At 36.8% G+C, this 26,115-nt stretch overlaps 1 protein-coding gene across 2 annotated transcripts in view; it reads left to right on the top strand.

Moving 5' to 3' along the window:
• Window positions 1-25,844, top strand: part of SENP2 (SUMO specific peptidase 2) — a 30,466-nt gene extending 4,622 nt beyond the window's left edge. The window contains exons 3-17 of one of the 2 annotated variants that reach the window (XM_083363731.1): window positions 424-533; window positions 1,282-1,357; window positions 1,978-2,053; window positions 4,228-4,384; window positions 7,691-7,794; window positions 8,518-8,585; window positions 12,339-12,384; window positions 15,054-15,111; window positions 18,970-19,134; window positions 19,415-19,546; window positions 20,441-20,644; window positions 20,742-20,821; window positions 21,041-21,125; window positions 23,053-23,148; window positions 24,947-25,844. In XM_083363731.1, coding sequence (XP_083219857.1) covers window positions 424-533; window positions 1,282-1,357; window positions 1,978-2,053; window positions 4,228-4,384; window positions 7,691-7,794; window positions 8,518-8,585; window positions 12,339-12,384; window positions 15,054-15,111; window positions 18,970-19,134; window positions 19,415-19,546; window positions 20,441-20,644; window positions 20,742-20,821; window positions 21,041-21,125; window positions 23,053-23,148; window positions 24,947-25,009 — 1,520 coding nt within the window. In that variant the 3' untranslated portion in view covers window positions 25,010-25,844. The remainder of the gene's footprint in view (window positions 1-423; window positions 534-1,281; window positions 1,358-1,977; window positions 2,054-4,227; window positions 4,385-7,690; window positions 7,795-8,517; window positions 8,586-12,338; window positions 12,385-15,053; window positions 15,112-18,969; window positions 19,135-19,414; window positions 19,547-20,440; window positions 20,645-20,741; window positions 20,822-21,040; window positions 21,126-23,052; window positions 23,149-24,946) is intronic. The other variant, XR_014492657.1, reaches the window with a different exon arrangement.
• Window positions 25,845-26,115: the final 271 nt, after the last annotated feature.

Here is a 26,115-nt window from a genome sequence, read left to right as displayed (position 1 = left end):
AACAACAACACAGTACTTTAAATAGTTTGTAGAATGTTAGAATAAAAGAACGGGAAGGGAACTTACTTTCATAAATATATCTCTTAAGTCAATACAATGTTTATAAACAGGAAAATGCTAAATGTTATCATATCAGATACATCCTGCCAGTACAATAAGGCAAGTCAATGACATCGCCCTGTGTATGTTTTTGGGTCTCAAAGGTTGCTGCAGACATTGCTGGACCTACCTATGAATTTTGGTAAATGTAAGAATAATATTCAGAATAAAAAAACGCTGCATGAATTTTATTCCAAATATTATTCTTACATTTGCCAAAGTTGAATTAAATGAACTCGGGAGTCATTTTGTTTATAAATATGATGTTTTGCTTTGAAAGTCAGCATTTCTGACTATAAGCTTAATACTTTTAACTTTTTCCAGATATTTTTGGTATATTCACTCAAGGAATTGTCAGTCTGATTAAGCTACCATCCCACTTAACAGCTAAATATTTTCAAGTTGGAGATCAATATGCTGAAACTACAAAAGAGGTTTGTGTGCCTTTTGAGAAGATAAAAATAAATTGCAAACATTTTGTTTGCAAATTAAATTCTTGGGTCTGTGATCTTTTGTCTTCTAGAATAGCAACATGATTAAATTAAATAAGAGAGAGAATGGAATGTATCATATCCAGAAGTTGGAAGCTATTCAAGCTAACATATATATTTTCTTCAGTTCACCCCAGTAAAAATAGTTGGGCTGAGAAATAGAGGCCCAATTTCACCAAGTGAACTTCTGTATCTGGGAATTGATGTCAGCCTTGTGACCTCAGTCTTAGCTTTACTATCTTAATTACCTCTGCCTTATTTCACAAGCAGCAAAGCAAATTCTGGGCAAAGGTATCTTCTTCTGTTTCCTCTTGCTTCTTTAGAATAAATAGAGAAAGCAAACAAGTACTCTTCTTGCTGATCCTTAAGACTGACTATAGAGCTGCTGAATGAATGCATGACAAATGAACAGTACTGAATGGGAAAAAGCTTTCATTAAGAGTTGAACAGGAAAGCAACATTCTTCCATATGTAATGCTTTTTGGTGGCAGCTCAGAAAGTATCGGTCTACATTACCTGGTAAAGCAAGTGGGTTATTCTTCTAGAGAATGAATTAGTGGATCTTAAGGGGAGAAGTCCCTGATGGCCGTATTAATGGCACCTATATAGTTTAAGACCACTAAGATTTTGTGGCTGAGGGCCTTTGTTCATTTGATATAAGTGGCGTAACACTAATACAAATATTTTCAAGTTTTTCCCAAATGCTTCTGATGCCTTGGCTGATAAGCAGATGCAACCTAACTGTGAGATGCAGATGTGTAACTTTGGTAAGTCAATAGATACTCTGGCTATATTTTAGATCCTGTTATTCTAATCGGTGTATTCATTTTCCTTTGCAATAGTTGTAATTATTTTTGTTTGGTGAAGTACTTAACTCTTATATGGCATATTATAAATTAAAAAAATATGTTGATTTTGATTAAGAAGAAGCTCATGTTGTAATTCCTTTAAATTAGTTCGTGCTATTATTTTACTTGCACTAAGATGTAATTTACTCTTATAGATTGTAGGCCATTGCTTATAGGTATTGGGTCTACACTGAATGTTCTTAAATAGTTATGGACATTTCTTTTACCACTTCTTTCCCATATGTGCTTTATATATACTGAGCTTTTCCAGTTCTTCCATGCTGTAGTATGTATCCCTTATATTTTTTGTTTTTAGATCAGTTGATGAAAAGTGTTCTAGAATGCTGCAGTTTCCTTATAAGGCAGTGGATTGCATCATATATAAATATTCCTAGTCAATACATCTGCCATTGAGGATGAGTTTTGCTATGTGTTTGATATGGCAGACTTGAATAATTCTTTGGAGTAGAGCCATGTAAGATTAAAATATACTGTTGTTTTGGAATTAGTTGTGATGAATATGACTATCTTTTCCATAGATAAAAAAACAAGTTATGGTACCTGTATTCATCCAGATGTAGCATCTGACTCTCGTATTCCAGTGAGTTATATGAGGTAAAACGTTTAATTTTTGCTGGTGGCCAACAGACAATGAAATTCTTAGAACACAGGGCCATTACATTACTCCCCTTTGGAGTTTTTTCTCTGTCTATTCTAACATAAATAATTAGTGTTGAACCTAGCATTATACAAAAATGTGGCATATTACAAAATACAGAATAATAGAGTTGGAAGGGTCCTTGGAGATCTTCTAGTCTAACCCCTGCTCAAGCAGGAGACAAATGGCTGTCTAATCTCTTCTTAAAAACCTCTAGTAATGGAGTACTCACAACTTCTGCCGTTTCACTGATTAATTGTTTCTTATTGACAGGAAATTTGTCCTTAATTCTAGATTGGTTCTCTCTTCATTAAGCTTCCATCCATTACTCCTTATCTTGCCCTCAGGTGCTTTGGAGAATAGGTTTATCCCCTCCTCTCTGTGACAGCCGATTAAATATTGGAAGACTACCATGTCACCCCTAGTCCTTCTCTTCATCAGATTAGATATTCCCAGTTCCTGCAACCGTTCACCACACAGTTTAGCCTCTAGTCCCCTAATCATCTTTGTTGCTCTTCTCTGCACTCTTTCTAGAGTATCAGGCTCTTTTGTATTATGATGGCCAAAACTGGACATAGTATTTCAAGTATGGGCTTACTGGTGCCATTGGTATATTGCCAATAATATACCAGTGCCATTGGTATATTGCTAATAATATACTAGTATATCATTTCTTTCATTCCTGAAATTAGTATTGCAGTTTAGAAAACACTTTCTAACCAGCTACCTAAATACTTACTTTTCATAGGGATTGATAGTAATCTCAAGCATTTTGCACTCATTGAACTGCAACCTTGTTCTAATTTAATGTGTGATGATTGTTTTAAAAATGAGAAGAAGGGCATCTGGCCAGTAAATGCTCAGCTCCATTCAGTCATCCTGAAAGGGTCATACAAAGAAAATATATGCCCTTCTTGATGCCTATATGGCATTTGCAGCAGATATTTTCTCTTTACACCCTGATAGAGAAACTTCTGCCACTGCCTAGATTGAACTCTCAACCTTCTGAGTGGAAGGTGTACATCTTCATCTCTAGGCTACCGTGCTACTTGGATATGGAGGGGTGTGTATGTGTATGTGTGTGTGTGTGTATGTATGTATGTATTTATGTATGTATACAAACAACCCAGGCGATGAATATAGCCAATACATCTCCTATTTTCCCAATAACAACGACTCTGTGAGGTGGGCTGGATTGAGAGAGAGTGATTGGCCAAAGACAGCTAGCTGGCTTTCAGGGCTAAGGCAGGACTTGAACTCAGTCTCCTGCTCTTTAGCCTGGTGCATTTATGTGGCTTTATCCTCATCCTCAATTTAGGATGCAAGGAGAATTAATGTATACTCTTACAAAATATGCTTTGTTGAACATTGTACATGAGACATAAACTTGCCTTGCAGGAAGTTTTCATTTATCGATACAGATTAAATACTACAGGAAATTTGCTTCTAAATTGTATAGAATTCAACTTCAACTCTTTGTGCATTTGGCTATTTAACATTAGGTAAAGGTAAAGGTTCCCCCGCACATGCGTGCTAGTCGTTTCCGACTCTAGGGGCCGGTGCTCATCTCCGTTTCATAGCCGAAGAGCCAGCGTTTGTCCGAGGACGTCTCCGTGGTCATGTGGCCGGCATGACTAGACGCCAAAGGCGCACGGAACGCTGTTACCTTCCCACCATAGTGGTCCCTATTTTTCTGCTTGCATTTTTACGTGCTTTCGAACTGCTAGGTGGGCAGAAGCTGGGACGAGTAACAGGCGCTCACTCTATTACGCGGCACTCGGGATTCGACCCACCAAACTGCCGACCTTCTGATCGACAAGCTCAGCGTCCTAACCCACTGAGCCACCGCGTCCCTTTATTTAACATTACATGAACTTAAATAAATTGAATAATCAGGGAAATGTGTGAAATCTCAGGAAGGTTAGCTATAATTAATTATGCTTTCTCCGACAGTTTTTTATGTGCAAACTACCAGTAGCTTGAATTATTGTGACTTAAATAATATACATAAGAATAATTCTTCTTTAGCAACCCTTAGATATATACCCTTTTCAAAATGACATGATGTTATCCAAATAGAAATGCAGATTTCAGCAGTGTATTTCATTTTGATATTATTTTTTTCTATCAGAGATGACTTTACTTCCAAAAACAGTAACAAGAAAAGTCATCATGTGCTTCAAGAGGATTTGCGGCCATGGAGGCATCTTACTCGCAGACATTCATTAGAAGCTTCTTGTTTAGAGCCTGGAAGGTATCAAAGGAAACCTCATTATACAGTGGAAGAGGCAAGTCTGCAGATGTATAAAATTGCATTTTAAATCGTCCTTCATAGCAGATACATTACTACAAAATATTTGAATATGGAACTTGATTCAGTAATGTGAAAGCAGTTTGTTTCAGGCAGAATGTATGTTAAATCGATTGAATTATATTAAAATTTATAGCTTCTATGTTCAGTATAAGAATTGGAAGAATATAAGTAATACTTATTCCATGTAGAATTTTGATTGAAGCCAAGACATTCCCATCTCATGTCCAACCACTGATAAACTAATATTTCTTGCCATGACAAAGTATTTTGTACTTTGTTTTTCTTGGCTTTGGCCTCTCATTTTTGTAAGTGTGATTTTGGGCCACTCATTTTTGTAACTGATTTTGTGTGTGGGGGGGAGGGGTGTATGAGTATGTTCCAAGTGGATCAATTTGGATCTTTGAGAGAAGCTGCTGACATTCTGTTCATGCCTAGTGGTGAATCCATAATTATATCGGCAGTATTAATACTGTCGAGCTCATTTAAGGAAATAGTCCAATTTAATCTTTTACATGTGTGCTTTTTTGTATACATGTGTGCACGGACACTAATGCAGGTACACTCGGAAGTACATACATTTGCTAAATCTTTTTGATTAAGGCTAGTCTAGATGGTTGATACTTTCTTAACATATTAATTGCTTATTGCAACCAACTATGTCAAATTTATACGGCAATAAATATTTAGGAACTTTTAACAGTGTTGTGCAATCTGTTAAATTTTATATTATTTATTTGTTACATTTATATCCTTTTTATATCCACCTTTATTTTGCCTAATTCAAAGTGGCATATATAATACTCACTCCTATTTTCCCTGCACCAACAGTCTTGCAAAGTAGGCTAGACCAAAAGAGAACAACTTGCACAAAATAATTTTTTGTTCTTGCTTAAGTAAATCGGTTATTACTTAATCAGATTTAGGCATTTATTTTCAGGACTCATAAGACAGTGCTTTTCCATTGGCTAGTGAACAATTACCTTTTTCCAATCTTCTAGCCATTTGTTATTACAAATTTTAACTATCGTTTTCTATCGATGCCTTGAACATCCACCATTAGTTCCCCTCTTACAATAACGTCTGATAGGTGAGGACATTTAGTAGGTGCTGCCTGTCTGACAGGCAGAATCAACAATGGTGTCTTAGATGCCTAAGCCCTGGGCCATATCAGCATTTTATAAATTGCACTCAGAAATACATTGCAATTCAGCTCCCAAAGTAGTGGTGTGACATAGCAGTATCATGCTTAGTGAACAAGGGCTTCTACAGAGCAAATTATAGTATTTTCAGGCATGTATCTTCAGTGCAACTGGCATAGCAGCTAAAGTTGAATAGAGATCCTCCTGGCTTTGATTTCCTTGCTCCTCAAGCAGAAGCCATGAGTCCAGGAGAAACCCATCTGTAAGCTTGTTGTATCTGGGGAAGCACAGTCCTCAAGAGTGCAAAATATGTTACAGTCCTAGCATGAGGTTTTTTTTAAAAAAAAAAATTGATATCCACTGTATCTTGTTTGAATTGATTCCTAGCTTTCCCCCCCCCCCCAGTCAGACTCTTGACATTTACCAGACCTCAGGACAGGACTTTTGTATCCGTCATTGGGCTTTGGTAATAATGTATCAGATCTACAGGGTTGTTGTCCTGACTCCCATTTTTCCCCACTACAAGAGGATAAGGATAGTTTAGTTCCATACACCCAAGTCTCTTTTACTAGCAGCCATTGCAATTTCCATCCCATGCCCAAGTCTGCAGATAGATAACCTGAATCCAGATAATCTGTTTCCTCCAAAACCCTCTGTAATTGTGGTCCCATTGACTACAGTATAGGCTAGATCCAGTTCCCAGACCTCTCCCTACCCTCGGCAACTAGCCAGAGAGCCAATATACAGGTGGCAGAACTGAGATTGGAGACATCTCTGTTCACTTCCTCAGCATTCAAGGGCTCACGGTAATCAAGATTTAGTCATCCCCTCTGTCATCCTAATAGATTCCTTCTATTCAATTTCTAGGTTGAAGTGAATGTAAGCAATTTTATTCAAGAAATGTCAGACAATCACAATTTATAATAATGGATTCTTCTGGCCCATCCCTCCCTTTAAAGGACCCGGGACATTCCAACTAGTGCAGTTGACTGATATTCTACAGATTCAGTAAAAGATCAGAAGTAATTCAGTTCCAATGCCTTTATCAGCTCAGCATAGGCTTGCATTTGACATCATACCCATATCTCTTTCTATTTCTTATTTACCATTAACATCAATCCAGATATCTCTGCTTGCTTAATTTCCTAGGGCTTTTTGGAAAAACAAGAACCTGCACAGGATCAGTGGCTGGGGAGAAACTGCTTAGAGATAATCCTGTCTGATGGCTTGGTTGCCTCTGTGTTCCAGAGATTAAAACAGGACTCAACATATATGTCCTCCAGATTTGTAGGAAAACCCCAAATATTGCCTGAAACCATTACAGTTCCATGAGACTTCTGAAGGGACCCTCTGAACAAGTCTTTCCTCCTTGCTGAGACTGGTGGCTCTAGTTCACCATCAGGAGAAAGTAAACGTTACTACAAAGTTCAATCCTATCTCATCTGCTGCAGGAAAAATGTCAGATCTAATGGGTAGCTAGTAAAGTAGGTTGGCCAGTGATGACATGGTTGTTGTGGCTGTCAAAAGTTTTTGAGCTTTCTTGAAATCCAGGAGGAGATTAAAATTGCCAGTATCAACAGTTTGAGGGAATCCATAATCACTCCTACAATAAGATCCAACAGCTTGGGAAGAGATACTGTCATGTAGTTGGGGAAGCAGTTGAACAGCAGCAACTTCAGTTTCCTCTTTGGCCCTGCCTCACAATCCTAACATATCTGCTAAACCTGGAGAATAGTCTTTATCACAGTGCCAAAGGTCTTCGGGTACATGCCAACTCCTCTGCCTTGGAGTTGGGACTGATGCCAAGTGCAGAACTTTGCTGAAGGAATCTCAGGAAGGGGGAGCTTTCATTCATCCAGCTAGGTCTCAGAAACACATGCTGGTTTGTCTTCTCATCTACAATCATGTCTTAGGGAGACCCACATTCAAAAACAGCAGCTTGAGGCTGGAGTGTCTAGCAATCGGGTTGCCTGATTCCTGCATTGACGTTGGTGGGTAAGAAGTAGATAAAATGATTTCCCCTGTTTTATACAATGAAATCTCAAGCACAGTACAAAAGGGTATGCTTAAAATACGAATTTTAAGTATCAAGTTTATTATGCTCTTAAAGATAAATAATTGTAGTATTTGTTTTATCCTAGGGAGTTCAGAGACTGGAGCAAGAGAAATACAAAGAACTGCTTAAGCAAGGAAAAGAAAAGAGTCTTAAAATTCACTCTTCTGCTGCAGTAGCAAAATACCATAAGTAAGTTCTTGCAGAAAAAATAATATTTAAAGTGAAGCAATGAAATAAACTAGTAAAGCAATTGGAATTTTGCACACTGGATATTGAGAATTAGAAATACCATCCTAAACTACTATATGATGCAGTAGTATTGGTTGCATTCAGATTCCATTCTAGGCTTAGTTCATAACTTCATGATTTAGAATGTCCACTAGGGTTCCTGTTTTACCATTTCACTTCTCCATACATGTGGAAAAACAAGTCAGGATCATATTTAACCTGTTTCTATAAGAAGTGATCTCTGAACTGCAGATAAGTGTTTTTAAGCCAAATTTAAAGCTGTTATAAATTCAGTCTTGTTTGCAATTATTACAATACATGTGATATTAACCCAAATTAAAATGTGGAATATTGTTATCTATATAAAGGGTTTTATCTTTTTAATCTATGGAATACCTATAACCCTGGGGTGTCAAACTGCCAGCCTGCAGGCCGGATGCATCGTGAAACCGTGCCCACCCCATTGCTGGCAACGGAAAAGTCGCGATATGTTGTGACATGTCACATGACGTTGCAAGTTTGACACCCATGCTATAACCCTATTAATGATTAAATGCCAATATTAAATCTGTTGACATACAATATATAAAATGTAGATTAAATTCAATATCATGCTTTACTGTCAATACTTTTTTCCTTAACAAAACATTAATTGCTTTGTTCTTTCAAATACATTGAATAAAGTGTTCAGGATTATGCCACTGGATCCTTAAAGTTTGATCTCATCCCTTCATCTGAAATGCCAAGAAATGGTAAGTAATAATAGTGAATAAATATACATAGCAGTGAAATAAGTTAAAATCTAAGTGGGATATTAAATGAAGGATTGGAAACTTTCTAAAAATGTATAGTGAATGGCATATTTACATTTGTACTTTATTTATCAGTATTATTTACAACCTTGCCTTGACGTTTCATACTGGTAAACATTTGATATTCAGGGTCTGTCACTTGCCCTTGTTAGTTTATAAAATTGATCTCCGGTTGTTGTATCTTTAACCCTTCCAGAGTATTTTCCATCTTAAACTTCTCTTATGCATTTACTTTCATTGCTATATCTGAGTAGATTAAAATGAGTTATCTTAAAGTTATCTGTCCAGTGGATTAATATAAACTAGAAACACAAGTTAAGATAGGCAAGAAAATGGTAAGGGAGCACCTGTCCAGCCTAGACAAGTTCAAATCACTAGGACCAGATGGATTACACCCCAAGGTTCTCAAGGAACTGGCAGATATGATCTCAGAACCACTGAACTATATCTTTCAATGGTCCTGGAGCAGTGGGGAACTACCAGAGGACTGGAAAAGAGCTGATATAGTTCCCATTTTCAAAAAAGGAAAAAAAAATAGATCCAGGAAACTACAGACCTATCAGCCTGACCTCAATACCTGGGAAGATACTGGAAAAGTTAAACAACGAATCAGCGAACACCTAGACCTAGAGGCAAACAAAATCATTACTAAAAGCCAACATGGGTTTGTCAAAAACAGATCATGCCAGACAAATCTTATTGCATTCTTTGACCAAGTAACAAAATTAGTGGACCAGAGGAATGCTGTGGATATAATTTACTTGGACTTCAGTAAGGCGTCTGATAAAGTAGATCACAACCTACTACTTGATAAGAAAGAAAAATGTGGGGTAGACAGCATCACCACCAGATGGATTCGTAACTGGCTGACCGGCCGTACTCAACATATGATTGTGATCTGGGCACTTGGCAACAGGTTTACACTTAGGACTGCTTGCAGTGCCTGGCGTTCGTAAGATCGCCTTTGCAATCTTCCCTGCTGTGCTCACACCAGCCACCCACACACCCCTGCTGCACCCTCCTTGACCCATGCCATACCTCTAACGTACCCAACCTGTGCTGCACCTCACACACACCTAAGGGAACTTACCTATATGTGCGCTAGAGAGAGTAGTGGAAAGGATGCTCATTAGTTTGCTTTTGCGTGAGAACTGGTATGAAGACGGGATTGGACTAGGATCAGGGAGACACAGTTTCTAATCCTTCCTGGACAGGGGAAGCTTGCTGGGTGACTTTGAGCCAGTTATTCCCTCTCAATCTCACCTATTTTACAGGGTAGCGATTGTAAGAAAAAAAATAAGAGGAGAATGCATTATATAATACTACTCTTTGTCTCTTAGACAAAAGGCAGGTTATAAATCAAATGAATGAAAAAGTCAGAGTTTTTGCTGTTGACCATATTTATCATTCTAATGTGTTGTCAAAATTTACAATGTGCCCACTGGCCCCCCAAATATTTTATTCTTGGAATAAATAAAATTTTTGAAATAAAATATTTGAATTAAATATTTGATTTTTTAAAATATTTTATTAGTTTTTCAATGTTTACAATAATATCTTTAAAAAGCAACGTGTCCGAGTTACAATAGTTCCATTTCAGACAGATACATATTATTACAAATCTCCACATTATTATAGCCAATACTTCCTCTCTTTTTTCTTCGATATATATTATCTCTTATCTAAATTAACATATTTCTTATTGCTATCCATCAATCACTTAATAGTTTATTTTATTTTATTTTTTGAATGTATATCCATCGATCTTTTAATATATTTCATATTTTAACATTCCATCTTTAAAACATCAAACACCTTATCTATTTTTTCTAGCTTTAATTTTACATTAATATTAAAATTAAAATGTTTAAGATTTCAATTTCATATTACTAAATAACTTCTTTTTCCTTTATACAATTCTCTTCAATACTTAATAATATAATCCAGTTCTCATTTATCTCATTTCCATATCTATATCAATTTTACAATATTTAAAATAGTAGTCATTAAGATACAAATCACAAGGAGAAAAGAAAAGAGAGAAAAAGAGAAAAAAAGAAAGAAAAAAGAAAAAAAGGAGGGAAAAAGGGAGGAGGACAATAAAATATTCGTTTTTCATTTATAGTTTCCACATATTAAACATTAACCAAAATTTGTTCCATTTTAACATTCAATACATCCTTCATATCTCTGCATCCAAATATATTCTATCATTCTTAGCATATATACATCTTAACCCATATCATTTTAAAAAAACTCAAAAATATTTGAAATTTTTTATTGGCAAAAATGTTTTGATGTAATCCTGTTCCTGTTTTGATAAATACTTCCCCCCGCCCTAAAAGGTATGATTTCAATTTCTTGGTAATATCTTGGAGGAAGAGAGTTGACTAAAAATTAAAAAGAATCCGGTGGGACCTTCTCAAAAAATGCTATTAGAAGTCATAAGCTTCAGTAAATTTTGTTGCATCTAAAGTTGTGTAGTTAACAAAGGTATATGCCTTTAAATAAAATGTGTTAGTCTGAAAAAGTAAGAGTGCCTTTTGATTTTTGATACTATTTTAAAAATATAAAATTTAATTCTGAGCAATTTTTAATATTAAAGCATATCTGTCAAACAAGTTCATTCACTTTTGTATGGGATGGGGTTGGGTTTTATTAATGTGTTTTAACTTTTCTTATTGTGTTTTAACTTATTGTAAGAGTTGTGGGCATTTTGTTTAATCTCTTTTAATTTTTGTATTTTGTCTTTTAACATGCATTGCCCTGTTCACCGCCCTGAGTCCTTCGGGAGAAGGGCGGTATACAAATAAAATTAACAACAACAACAACAACAACAACAACAACAACAACAACAATAATAATAATAATAATAATAATAATGATAATGATGATGATGATGATGATGATGATGTATCTATATATCAGAAACCATCATCCAAAAAGAACTAACATGTCCATGTCACTACACATGTAACTGATCTCTCATCTATAGATAACAGTCATTCTCATATGCACAAATTGATCTCACACTGATTTCAGCAGAAGCAGCAGAAAAAGAGAAAAAAACCCCATAGAAGTGAGGAAAAGGTAGGAGGTAGCTGCACTGGGAAGAAGCTAATATAGTGGGTGGAAGTGAGGCAAAAGGAAAAGGAAAATGGGCTTGAAAGAGAAGTCTTGTTTCTGAATAAGCAGCCCTTTTCAGCATCCCAGGTTTTCAACCAACAGTATCTGAAATCATTTTTTTTTAATCCCATTTATATCCCACCCTTCTCCGAAGACTCAGGGCGGCTTACAATCTAAAGCACAAATCAATGTGCTTAGCAATAGCCTTCATTCTATGTATATGCCTGCTTATTAGGGCTTTCGCCCCCCCCCCCAAGCGGCATTATTACAAAGTCAGCTTATTGCCCCCAACAATCTGTATCTCCTGTCCATTCTTTTTTCCCCCCAGCAGGGTTCTTTTTTCATTATCAGCAGATCAAACAAAAGTGCTTCTTTTTATTGGAAATGAGTTATTGGTTTGCATCAAGAACTGAATTCTTCTTTGAAAAGCTTTCTTTTCTAGGCTAATTACTAAGAACTGAAAGAATAAATCAGTAAAATGTGTGAGACAATGCTTCTTTAAAATACCACCAATGTGTAGAGAGGGTAACTGAGTTACGTTTATTACCGGTATATCTTTTTTTTAAGGAATCAAAAACTTTGGTCCCTTGGGCTCTAAAAATGATATGAGCAGGTAAGTGAAAGTTCATTGATTTATAATTTGTGGTTTTAAGAGAGGATTAAAACCTAGAAAATATTTGTGCATTAGGTTTTGTTCTGGTCCTTTTCTCAGGAGTAATGTCAAACGACTAGCACACATGTGCGGGGGAACCTTTACCTTTACCTTTTACATAAGAGGAAGAACAAAACACTCATATCTAAATAGTTATGTGCTACTGAGAGCATTTATTCTATATGTCATCTTTTGGCATCTGTGCTATGAGCCAGGAGCATTTGTGTTCTAAATGTTGAGAGTTTGGAAAAAAATTCAGAGAAGAGCAACTAGGATGATCAAAGGCCTGGAGACTAAAATATATGAAGAACGGCTGCAGGACTTGGGTTTAGCTAGTCTAAAGAAAAGAAGAAATAGGGAAGGCATGATAGCAGTATTCCAGTATTTGAGGGGCTGCCGCAAAGAAGGGGTCACGTTATTCACCAAAGTACCAGAGGGCAGGACAAGAAACAATGGTTAGAAACTGATCAAAGGGAGAAGCAACCTGGAATTAAGGAGAAACTTCCTGACATTGAGGACAATTAACCAGTGGAACAGCTTGCCTCCAGAAATCGTGGGCGCTCAGTCACTGGAGATTTTTAAGAAGAGGCTAGACAGTCACTTGTCTGAAATGGTATAGGTTCTCCTGCTTGAGCAGGGGGCTGGACTAGAAGACCTCCAAGGGCCCTTCCAGCTCTATTCTATTCTATTCTATTCTATTCTATTCTATTCTATTCTATTCTATTCTATTCTATTCTATTCTATTCTAGAGACATACTGGCTCAGAGTGAAGCAAACTTGAAATTGGGTGTTACATATTAGTTTTAGTACATACAACATAAAATTAGGAGAGAGACATTAAAATGAAAAGCTAGTTGATTTTTTTCTATTTTGAAAATATAGTGGATGTATAGTTTTTAAACATTTCATTTGATGATACTGTTCTGGAACTTTTCCAGTGAAACACAGATTAATTAGATATTTGTAAACTCTAGAGCTATCCTGTAGTACTATGACTTACACTGAGACCTCAGCTTTACCTGAATTCTGTTAATAGATAAAGAGATTCTGGTTAAACAAACAGCATGAAAACAATGTTCTGTGTTATACCTTTGGTGAACACATTGAAATATATAAAGTATTAGAGTATATAAATGGTGGCACTTCAGTTGCATTGATTCCACCTAACATTTGCTGTCCCAGATAATCAGATCTGCACATCAGCAGGCAAGTATTTATTTTGGCTCAATCTTTCTTACAGAATTGCTTTAATCTATTGATATCTTTGGGCTCTCTTGCATGAACTATTTGCTTCTGATTATGCCATGATGTTCCATTGGATTAAATCCAGGGCTTTGTTTCAGCCAATTCAAAATACAGAATTCTTCTACTTTAGCCATTCTATTACTTGTTCTGTTTAGGATTATTGTTCTGTGGCGTGAGCCCAATTCATTTAAAATTCAGCTCACAGGCAGATACCCTGACATCCTCCAGTAGAATTGGCTAGTAAATTATATTATTCCCTCAATGAATCCATTGTTCCGTCAAGGAGAGCAAGGTCTCTGGATCCTGAGGCTGCAAAGCAGCTGCAACCATACCATTTCCACTGCTATGCTCCAAAGCTGGAGTTAGGTTCTTTTGTTGGAATGCAAGGTTTGATTCTCTCCTAATACCATGTTTCTCTTTAATGCATAAAACTTCTACTTTCAACTGGTCTACTTTCAACTGGTTTTCATTGCAAAAGTCCTTCTCAAACTTAAAATGGGCAGTGATACGCTTTCTGATAGTAGCAATTTCCTCCTTGATATCCTCCTGTAAATTACTTTTGTTCAGTGTTTTGCATATGGTAAATTTATGACTGCTGGCATCAGGCTACGGAGGAAGGACCTGTAGATCCTTTGGTATCGACCTGGCATTCTTTGCAGCATTTTGGAATGTTACATGCCTTGCTCTTGTGAATTTTGTTGGATAACTATTACTGGGAATTAATCACAGTGTGCATTTTCTCCATTTTTACACTTTTCTATCTGACCATTGACGGTAATTTTGTAAGCCTCCCATTCTGATGAGCATTGACAACTATTTTTTGAGTTCTGCGAGTCTCTCTTGATTGAAATATTCACTTTCACAAACCTGTGTCATGAAGAGCAGACTCAGAGAAAATGAGAATTAGCAGAGTGTGTTCAGTAGATCATGACATGGTATTGTGGTTTGGTTTTTAACCAGAATCTCTTTTTGTAATAAGATAGTCTAATTAAAGGTCTCATCTCATTTATAGATCCTAGGGTTGCATGATCATAGTTGGTTGAGATGCATTAACAGACTTTCTCTCTTCACTGTACTATTTAACAAGTTTACAGATTTAAATATTTAACCAAACTTTTAATCCTAGATCCTTTTTTACATGGCTGTAGTGATTTTATAATTCTTCAGCAATAACGTTTTGTGTGAAAGGATGAGCCACTGAACAATGTATAATTTAGTTCTGCTTCATTCTTTGTATTCCACTATAATTGACATTTATAGGGTTATTCTGTAGGATTACATTAGATTAGCAAGCATAAAATGCTTGTAAAATTCTTCCTGATCATAAAAGTGTTTCTACTTTTGTAATATTCCCAGTAACCTCTTTGTCTCCATGTTTCTATCAGATCAATAATAGCAAAAAGAACAACAGAACATGAAAAGGTATTCAAACAGAAAAAAGAGGTGAGATGCACTCTTTATTGTGACACTTGTTGTCTTTTTTTCTTTTCAATTTTATTAATAATTATTTTGGAATTCAATTAAAATTTTAGCCAACATAATGTCATTAAAATAATTACAAGAAATGAAATGCATTATAATGAAGTTGTTTAGAATGCCAACATTAATTTTCAAATACCATTCAGAACAGTTTTCTGAAAATTTTCAACCAAGTATTATTTTCCTTGCATTTCAGCACTTCAACGTTTACTTTTCAATGCTTTTCTGAACAATATTAATAATGAGCACATAGAATAGAAACCCACAATCTCAAATCTCCTGTGTCAGAATGCCTCTGGGTTTTCTCAGCCTGGTTCTATCTTCTGCTTTAGGATAGTGGCTTGATAAATCCTGTTGCCATTACCTTCTAAAGTAGCGTCATCTGGTATCCGAGCCCTTACCGCTGATGTGTCAGAGGGAGAGGGCTATCATACCCCGTGCTGTGGTAAATATACAAAACAATAAGCACTTTTCTCCTTCCTTGGGAAACAGAGCAATGTCAACCAGAGATTTTTAAAAAATCAAAGTTACTTAAAAATGTTAGGAATCCTTCCTAATTTTAAATATAAAATGCAAATATTAACTTCGAGAAAGACAAATCACAGAGCTCTCAAATCATAGTGTTACTACTGAGAATTTAATTAAAAAGGAACTACCATATTCCCCTCAAAATCCAAGCACCTTAGACAAATTCCAAGATGGCAGTGGTCTGCTGTATAACGGGACAAGATAAAAGACTTCCAAATTAATGTTACTGGTTTGAATAAAATCCTATAGTGGATCCTCCCCCCACCCCCAAGGATCCTGGTTTAAATATAAAGAAAAACAATTTGTTGTATAGAATTGTGTGGAGATGGCCTTGAAGGAATTCAATTTTGTTGTTAGCTGCGAAGTCGTGTCCGACCCATCGCGACCCTGTGGACAACGTTCCTCCAGGCCTTCCTGTCCTCTACCATCTTCTGGAGTCCATTTAAGCTCACGCCTACTGCTTCAGTGACTCCATCCAGCCACCTCATTCTCTGTCGTCCCCTTCTTCTATTGCCCTCAATCTTTCCCAGCATTAGGCTCTTCTCCAGTGAGTCCTTCCTTCTCATTAGGTGGCCAAAGTATTTGAGTTTTAGCTTCAGGATCTGGCCTTCTAAAGAGCAGTCAGGGTTGATCTCCTCTAGGACTGACCGGTTTGATCGCCTTGCAGTCCAAGGGACTCGCAGGAGTCTTCTCCAGCACCATAGTTCAAAGGCCTCAATTCTTTGGCGCTCAGCCTTTCTTATGGTCCAACTTTCACTGCCATATATTGCAACTGGGAAGACCATAGCCTTGACTATACACACTTTTGTTGACAGAGTGATGTCTCTGCTTTTTAGTGTGCTGTCTAGATTTGCCATGGCTTTCCTCCCCAGGAGCAAGCGTCTTTTAATTTCTTGGCTACAGTCCCCATCTGCAGTGATCTTGGAGCCCAGGAAAATAAAATCTGTCACTATCTCAATTTCTTCCCCATCTATTTGCCAGGAATTGAGAGGGCCGGATGCCATGGTCTTGGTTTTCTTAATGTTAAGTTTCAACCCAAGTTTTGCACTCTCCTTCTTCACCCGCAACAAGAGGCTCTTTAGTTCTTCTTCACTTTCTGCCATTAGAGTGGTATCATCTGCATATCTTAGGTTGTTGATATTTCTCCCAGCAATCTTAATTCCAACTTTTGATTCATCTAGCCCTGCCTTTCTCATGATGTGCTCTGCATATAAGTTAAATAGGCAGGGTGACAGTATACAGCCTTGCTGGACTCCTTTGCCAATTTTGAACCAATCAGTGGTTCCGTGTCCAGTTCTCACTGTTGCTTCTTGGCCCACATATAGGTTTCTCAAGAGACAAATAAGATGGTCTGGTACGCCCATCTCTTTAAGAACTTTCCACAGTTTGTTATGATCCACACAATCAAAGGCTTTAGCTACTTCTGGTAGTTCTCGATCCACATACTGCTGAAGTCTAGCTTGTAGGATTTTAAGCATGACTTTACTAGCATGTGAAATGAGTGAGGTGCGATAGTTTGAGCATTCTTTGGCACTGCCTTTCTTTGGAATTGGAATGTAAACTGATCTTTTCTAATCCTGTGGCCACTGTTGAGTTTTCCAAACTTGCTGGCAAATTGAGTGTAGCACTTTTACTGCATCGTCTTTTAAGATTTTGAATAGCTCAGCTGGAATACTGTCACCTCCACTAGCTTTGTTGTTGCTCAGCTTTTCTAAGGCCCACTTCACTTCACATTCTAGGATGTCTGGCTCGAAGTCAGTGACCACCTTATTGTGATTATCAGGGACATTAAGCTCATTCTTGTATAGTTCCTCTGTGTAATTTTGCCACCTCTTCTTAATCTATTCTGCCTCTGTTAGGTCCCTGCCATTTTGGTCCTTTATCGTGCCCATTTTTGCATGAAACGTTCCCTTCATCTCTCCAATTTTCTTGAAAAGATCTCTGGTCCTCCCTATTCTATTGTTTTCTTCTATTTCTTTGCACTGTTCATTTAAGAAGGCATTCTTATCTCTTCTAGCTATTATCTGGAATTCTGCATTCAATTGGGCATATCTTTCTTTTTCTCCCTTGCCTTTCACTTCCCTCCTTTCCTCAGCTATTTGCAAAGCTTCCTCAGACAGCCATTTTGCTTTCTTGCATTTCTTTTTCTTTGGGATGGTTTTGGTTGCTACCTGTTGTACAATGTTGCAAACCTCTCTCCATAGTTCTTCAGGCACTCTGTCTATCAGATCTAATTCCTTAAATCTATTTGTCACCTCTACTTTATATCCAACAGCGATATGATTTAATTCATACCTGAGTGGCCTAGTGCTTTTCCCTACTTTCTTCAGTTTAAGCCTAAACTTTGCAATGAGAAGCTCATGGTCTGTGCCACAGTCAGCTCCTGGTCTTGTTTTTACTGACTGTATAGAGCTTCTCCATCTTTGGCTGCAGAGCATATAGTCAATCTGATTTCTGTGTTGACCATCTGGTGATGTCCATGTGTAGAGCCGTCTCTTGGGTTGTTGGAAAAGAGTGTTTGCTATGACCATCGTATTCTCTTGACAGAATTCTATCAGCCTGTGACCTGCTTCATTTTGCACTCCAAGGCCAAACTTGCCTGTTATTCCGGTTATCTTTTGGCTTCCTACTTTAGCATTCCAATCCCCCATGATGATAAGAACATCATTTTTTGGTGTTAGTTCTATAAGGTGCTGTAGGGCTTCATAGAACCGGTTAATTTCATCCTCTTCAGCACTGGTGGTTGGGGCATAGACTTGGACTACTGTGATATTGAATGGTTTGCCTTGGATTCGAACTGAGATTTATTTTATTTTATTTATTTTAATCCCATTTATATCCCGCCCTTCTCCTAAGACTCAGGGCGGCTTACAATTTAAAGCACAAATCAATGTGCTTAGCAATAGCCTTCATTCTATGTATATGCCTGCTTATTAGGGCTTTTGCGCCCCCAAGCGGCATTATTACAAAGTCAGCTTATTGCCCCCAACAATCTGGGTCCTCATTTTACCTACCTCGGAAGGATGGAAGGCTGAGTCAACCTTGAGCCTGGTGGGATGCGAACCTGCACTAATTGCAGGCAGCTGGTGTTACTTAAGGAGGCATTAGCCCACTGCTCCACCAAGGCTCTTATAAGCCTCAGGAGTTCACTGGGTAAAAAGGTAAGGGATTTCCTAGTTGGTTGTTTTATAAAGAAGCTTTTGATGGGATTCTTTGTCTTTTGAAGGATTCCTTCCCTTGAACAATCCAATTACAGAGTTTGATTTTGCAGATTCTTTTTTCCATTTTCTTTAGAACTCAACGCAGCCTTTGATGGGAAATGATCTATCAGAAGAAGTATCACTTAGATTAAGCCTGGTCCAGAAAGAATCGTCATACAGAAGACGTTCTCTGGTTGATTTAAGAGAAAAATATCTAAGTTTGGAAAAGGCTACAGAGTGCTTTCCTGAATTTACAGAGGTAGGTATTAAAGGACTAAGTTTAGCTCCAGATATCTTCTGCCTTTATTGTCCCCAGTATAGGAATGTAACTTATTTCAAGAAATAGTCATTCAAATGAGATTATATCCAAACTGTTCAGTATGAAGTATGCTAGAAATAAGACATTTGAATTAACTTTTTTCTTTACAAGATAAAACCTGATTATGTCGTTTCTATCCTCACTTCACTTCCTTAAAATGTATTAGTTTAGTTTTAATATTAACTGTTTATGACCTTCATAGTATAAAATGTTTTTGCAGGATATGGAAACAGAGATAGCAAATGCTCTGAGCTATGGTCAAGATGATGAAATTTTGACTTGTGCCTTCAAGCTGAATATTACACGAAGAGACATTCAAACGTTAAGAAACCAGCAGTGGCTCAATGATGTGGTAAAATAAATTTTCTCATTAGTAGCTAAGGTTTCATTAGTCCTTTGTTGTAGAAATAACTGTAATGACCTATCACGGGGTTGCAAAGCTTCTGATCTAGAGGCCTGAATTACCCATCAGACCAGTATATCTGGCTTGTAAAATGTTGAGTGAGGTCATCTCAGTCCATTTCTGCTTTTAATTTCCCTCATAAGAGACAGATGGAAAGGCAGCACAGTCCCACTTCATCAACTTCATGACAATTTGTCAAATGTGCATCTTCTTCCTAAATAAGGAAAATGTGTGCCAAAAATGTGATTGTTTTTTTAAGCTTGTTTCATCACACCTTATTCAGGGCAGGTGGGAACTGGAATTGGCTTCTGGACTGGATCAGTTCCCTTTTTTGCCTTATTGAATTGTAATTTCCTGAGCCCTTTGTATGTCTTACATGAAGGCCTCATTTAGCAACCACAATCGGGATCAGCAACTTGATTATTAAGTGAAGCAGTTGTTAAGTAGAACCGCAGCGATGCTTCTGATCTTCAATTTTTCTTTACAGGCCTCTGAAGGTCATAAATGTCAGGATTGGTCACAAGGTTACTTTTTCTCACTGTAAAATTGCAAATTACCGCTGTGCAAGGCAGTCATTAAATGAGGACTGCCTATACACTATTTCAAGTGCACTAATAAAAACAATTAATTCTCAGGGTTATTTTTCAGGAATAGAAATATTCCAGTAAAGGCTTTGCGGGAATATCTCTATAAAGATAGCCCTGAGAATTAATTGCATTTTATTAGTATATTAGAAGATATATACATGCATACATACGTGTGTGTGTGTGTGTGTGTACGTACACACATACATATCTGTGTGTGTATTTCTTGCTCTTATCTTGTCTCTTCTCTTTGATATAGGTCATTAACTTCTATATGAATCTTCTCGTTGAGAGAAATAAAATGCCAGGATTTCCAGTACTTTATGCTTTTAGTACTTTCTTCTATTCGAAGCTAAGTTCTATGGGCTATAATGCAGTAAAAAGATGGACCAAAGAAGTTGACTTATTCCAACATGACATAGTCTTGGTGCCTATTCATATCAGACTACATTGGGCATTAGTGGTAAATACATTTTAGCTTTTCTGAAATTCTTTGGGTGATGAGGATATAATGTGATGGTTGCCTGCCAGATTCTACTAAAATCTTCATTTTGTTGTAGGTTATAGATTTGAGAAGAAAAACTATCAAATATTTTGATTCAATGGGACAAAATGGCATCAGGATCTGTATGAGATTGTTGTAAGTAGATGTCTAATGGTACAAAAATATCCCTTTTTACTTTTTCTATTAGTTTGATAAAATGAACCATTACATCTGTTGATTGCTGTAAACTGGGTGGATATTTTTTTACTTTTTATGTATTAAAATACAGCATGCAAAACTTTATTACCTCTGAAGAGTGATGATCTTAATTCTTAGGAAAATGTTCTCTTTGTTTGTTATGATTTTATTGAACAGACAATATCTGCAAGAGGAAAGTAAAGCAAAGAAAAACCTGGATATTAATGTTTCGTCTTGGATACTTTACAGTATGAAGCCTCATGTATGTGCAACTGTTGTGTTTTTCATTTCTACTCCGCATCTCAAGTTCTAAACTTCTAAAATGCTCATTTCAGCAAGATTCAAGTATTAATTTAGGAATAAATGTTTTAGTCTTCGCACACCCCCAATTTCCCTTCTATACTGATTTCAGTGCTTCAGTGGTGACTTCTTCAAACCACAGCTTCCTTATTGCACATGAAATGGGTCTGTGGTTTAAAAAACAACAGCGCTTCAGAGATATGGGAAGATGTGATGGGTAAGAGAGGTTTATTCAGGTCTGATTTGCTAAATCATAGATTCTTAACTACGATTATTATATACACACCTGATTTAAGTGCAACATATAGATGCCGTGAAGTTCTATTTAAATGGACATTTGTGTAGTTTCTGAATCTCCAGCATAAACCTACATTTGTTTATTAAAAATAAAATGTATTAGGTGAAAGCTTCTAAAATATCAAGTGACATTTCAGTCAGTGGTGATGTGGTGGGAGGGGAGAGATCTACATGAAGTTGCTGGGTGAGCTCATCTGTCACCATGTGGTGTGGTGTCATCAGTATGCTGAGGATTCCCGATTATTCATCTCTGCCTCTGGAAAATTAAGTGTTGCTGCGCACATCTTATCTCGCTTCCTGAAGGCTATGAGAGTCTGGATGGGGAAAACAGACTTCAACTGAACCTTGGAAAGACTGAGTGGCTTGGGATTGGGGGGCCTGCCAGTTCCTGATTTATTCTATTTTTGCTGCTGGATGGGATTGCAAAGAGATTCCATGCATAATCTTGGAGTCTTCCTGGACTCAGGAATTGTGCTTGAACAGCAGGTGTCAGTCATGGCAAGGAAAGTGTAGGAGAAGGACTGGCAGAACCAGGAGGAGGAATTAAAAGAGGGATCAGCTTACAGTTGTTATATAGCCAGAAGTGAACTAACCCCCCCTTGAATACCCTTGATTCTTATCTGACTCTAACCATGACTGCTGAGAAGAATCCTGTGCATAGGCTTTTAACAGAAAAATCAGCTAAACTGAATCTTCAGGTGCAGACGTGGTTTTTCAGACCTGACAGAAAGCCTTCGCACAACTTTATATTGTGTGCTGCTTGCACCAGTTCCAAGATCAGGAGGCTCTGCTCACAATCACTCATGCGCTAGTCACCTTCCAATTGGATTACTGTCATGCCCATGGAGCTAGCCTTGAGAGTATCCGGAAACTTAGCTGGTGCAAAATGCAGCAGTGCGGGGCATTAATGTGTATCTATACAGCAATACAAGTTACACCTCTGCTCCATGTGCTGCATTAGATATCTGTTTGTTTCTGGGACCAATTAAAGGTGCTGGTTTTGACTTTTAAATCCCTACATGGCATAGTTTGGGTTGTTTGAGGGATTGTCTCTCCCTGAATGTATCTGCCCATCCCACCAGATTCAGCAGGAGAGGCATGCTATGGGTCCTGTATGGGAGCTGCATTTGGTGAATGCCACTTGCTTTATGGAAATTCCCCTGAAATGACCTGGCTCTATCACTGTTGAGTTTCCAGAAGTCCCTCAAAATCTGGTTATGCCATCAGGCCCGGACATTCCAGGAGACCAATGAGATATTGAACTGGCTCCATGGTTATTAACATCTGCTGTTCTCTCTTAGACTTGGGTTTTTCATTTTTTAATAATTTATAGATTAATCGTTTTTAAGATTTATTGTATGACACCAAAAGTTACTTTATCATGATGTAGGTGGCCTGTAAATTTGAATGAATAAACATTTATTGTCCAGCTTGTTATATAATTTTTTTGAAATTGAGCAATCAATTTAGATGCCTGTTTAATTGATGATCTGTTATAGAATTTCTGCTCTTAGGTTTCAGTGATCTGTAATTTAAATAAAACAAGAAAAAGTTAATAGGCTTTCCTGTATATTCCCTTTTCTCAATCTTAGGAAATTCCGCAGCAATTAAATGGCAGTGACTGTGGAATGTTTACTTGCAAATTTGCAGACTTTGTCACTAGGGATAAACCCATTGCATTTACACAGGTGAGTTGAAATACTTTAGGAAATAATTTTCTTTCTGCTCTATCTCTTGAGATATTTGTTATTAGTGCTGTGATAGAAACAGTAGACTGATTATTATTATCCCCTTGAATAAGATGCTCAAGCTTGGAATTGTTAATTATTTTTGAGCATTTTAAGATGAAACTGTCTGGATTCATCTTTGGATTAATTTTTGGACAGAAACTATTTTGGCTTCCCTTATGTAAGAAGGAGATGGCAAAATATCACCCAATTAGCTCTTTTGGATTTCACTGTGATTTTGATACCGGAAAAAATAGTATCCTGAATCAACTATTAGTTTTTTAAAAAATGTTGCCATCAGGAAACTTTTGCTGACTTACAATCTTAATAAAATGTGTATAGTATAAATGATTTTATATAACAAGGGTAATTAGCTGAATAAAATTATAAAGCAAGCAATTAAAAAGCAGTAAAAATAGTCATTTCATCTGTAAGTCTTAAAAAGTACTGCTCTTAATAATTTCCTGAAGCCTAACAAAGTGGCAAGTGATCAGATTTCAGACAGCAGGCTATTCCATAGCATCAGCACCACCACATAAAAGCAGTGGCCTTTCAGAAAAGAGGGACCACTAATAGATTTTCTTGGGAGTTTTGTATCTAGCAAGTTGAAACGAGTGGAGCATGCCTTTGAGATGCTTCAGTACCAAAATTTGAAAGGCTCTAAAGGTGAAACCAACACTTTGAATTGTATAGAAGAATTGATTGGAAGCCAGTGAAGGTCCCGGAGGACAAATGTAATGTGTTCATATTGGCAAGTACCTACTAAACACTATGCCGCTTTCATGTTACTGGTATGTAGATTAATATAATCTGTTTTACTTAATTTGAGAGGACAGTAGGTGACCTATATTGCACAAGATAACAGTTTAGATAACGGCTAGAAACTAAAGCTTAATTTCTGTAGTAAGGAGGCAGTAATCTAAAGGTGCTTAATTTGCCTAGTTGAGTAGTGGTTAATCTGTTCTGGCAGTAGGAGAAGTTAAATTTCCTCCAAAATTCAAATGTGCAGCTTGGATTATTCCTGGATTCTATGTTATCACTGAAGGCACAAGATGTCTCAATGATTAAAAGGTCCGATTATCAGCTTTGGTTAATATACCAGTTGTAACTCATATCTGGATAAGAGAGAACAAACTGATTTTCCAGTTGGATTATTGTAATGTGTTGTATGTAACGATATCTCCTGAAAACAGTTCGGGATCTTCAGAGGGTAGAATAAAGGGACCTTTTAAAACGGTATTGATTGATACAACCATGAAATGCCAGTACCTTAATAGTTGCACTGGCTTCCAGTCTTTTCCAGTCCTATGCAAACATTGGCATTGACTTTTGTTGACTTTGAGGCCAAAATCTAAATGATTGTCCCTTCCCTAGTGTCTTCCTAGAGTGAATAAACATTAGGGAGAGCTTTTTAAGCTAGGTTATGTATTCTGTGAATGCAGTCTCCAAAGGAGTTTTGCTTAGTGCCCATATTTCAACAGCTAGGCAAATAATTTCTCTTCTTCTAGATACTTAACTATTTAGACACAAGTAGTTATAGACTTAGAGCTTTACTAATTTTATCTCAGCTATTTTATGTCTTTTGTATTTTATATCCTGGGCTGGTGAGTCTCATTTTTAATGCTTGTTTTATTTTGATTTTTAGTGCATGTGTGCTTTGTCAGTTACTGAGAGAACATTGGTTATTGGAAAGTAAAAATAAAATAGCATGTTTGCTAAATGAAAGTATGAAATATGTTAACAGAGTTTCTTTTTGCAGTTTCACATGCCTTATTATCGAAAAAAAATGGTATGGGAGATTCTTCATCAGCAGTTGCTATGATGCCAGAGCACTATTATGGTTTCATGTGCATAATACACCATCTAAGTATACAGTTGACTTGTACCCATTTAAAGGCAAAGATTCAAAATACTCTCTTGGCTAAGCTCCATTCAAAGATGGGAGTTATCCAGTAGTTATCCAGAAGTTTTTTCTTGAAACTTGCTTTCTTGAAATTTTCCTTCCAAGGAGAAAAAAGATATGAAGGCAGGAATCTGCAGAGTATTTTTAAGTAGAATGATGCTGAGTTTTTGGATGAATATGACCTATGTAACATGAAATATATATATATATTGCGATTTTCCAAAGAATGCCAGATTGTCTGTGGTTTCAATGCCCTGATTGGATTCAAACTTAGTACTGCTTATAAGTAATGCAATTGTAGTTGTAGCTGATTTGTCCCATTAATTTTAACTGATCCACTCAACCCAAAATACAATTTGGACTCGCCCTTTGATTATAAGCAAAAAGCATGCTTTTTGAGCTTTATTTTTGAAGTTTTATTGTATACTAATGTTGAGGCATTTGGTCCGGAAAACCATGGTTGGGACGACTGTATTTTGCAAGACAGTGAAAGGAGTACGCTTACCCATTGTATGTTCCTGAGTTTATATTTTCATAAAACTGGATCTTAGTGATGCTGAAGAATGGAAAATTCTGTTTGATTTGTAACAAATCCATTGTGAAAGCCCTAGGGTGGGAATTATTCTTTATTTAAAAACTAAAATGTTGTATGAGAGTATTTATTTGTATTCTTGTATGTGTTGGACATGTATTGGAATTCCAAGATAGTTTAACTAAAATGAAGATAAATATCTAGTAAAAATGATATAAATTATGTGACTTTCATTGCCTTTTCTGTTTAGAAGTGAAATAAGTGTTTTTCAACTATGTTATTATATGCTGCAGTATAATAAGGGTGAGGAATAGCAACATCAATGATTTTCTGTTTCAGAAAATGACAATCTTAATTCTTTCATTACTGTCAAGCTTTTTAGGCTAAATGTTAAGATTGTGCACAATGTTAGGCATCTCATGCCACATAAAGAAAGCTTTCTTCTAACAACTTATCATGGAATTTAGCTAAAACAAATAACGGCCGTTATTTA

The sequence above is a fragment of the Vipera ursinii genome, assembly GCF_947247035.1.
Source record: "Vipera ursinii genome assembly, chromosome: 5".
NCBI lineage: Eukaryota > Metazoa > Chordata > Lepidosauria > Squamata > Viperidae > Vipera > Vipera ursinii.
Note: the sequence above shows the minus strand (reverse complement) of the source record. Positions and strands in the feature narration are given on the sequence as shown.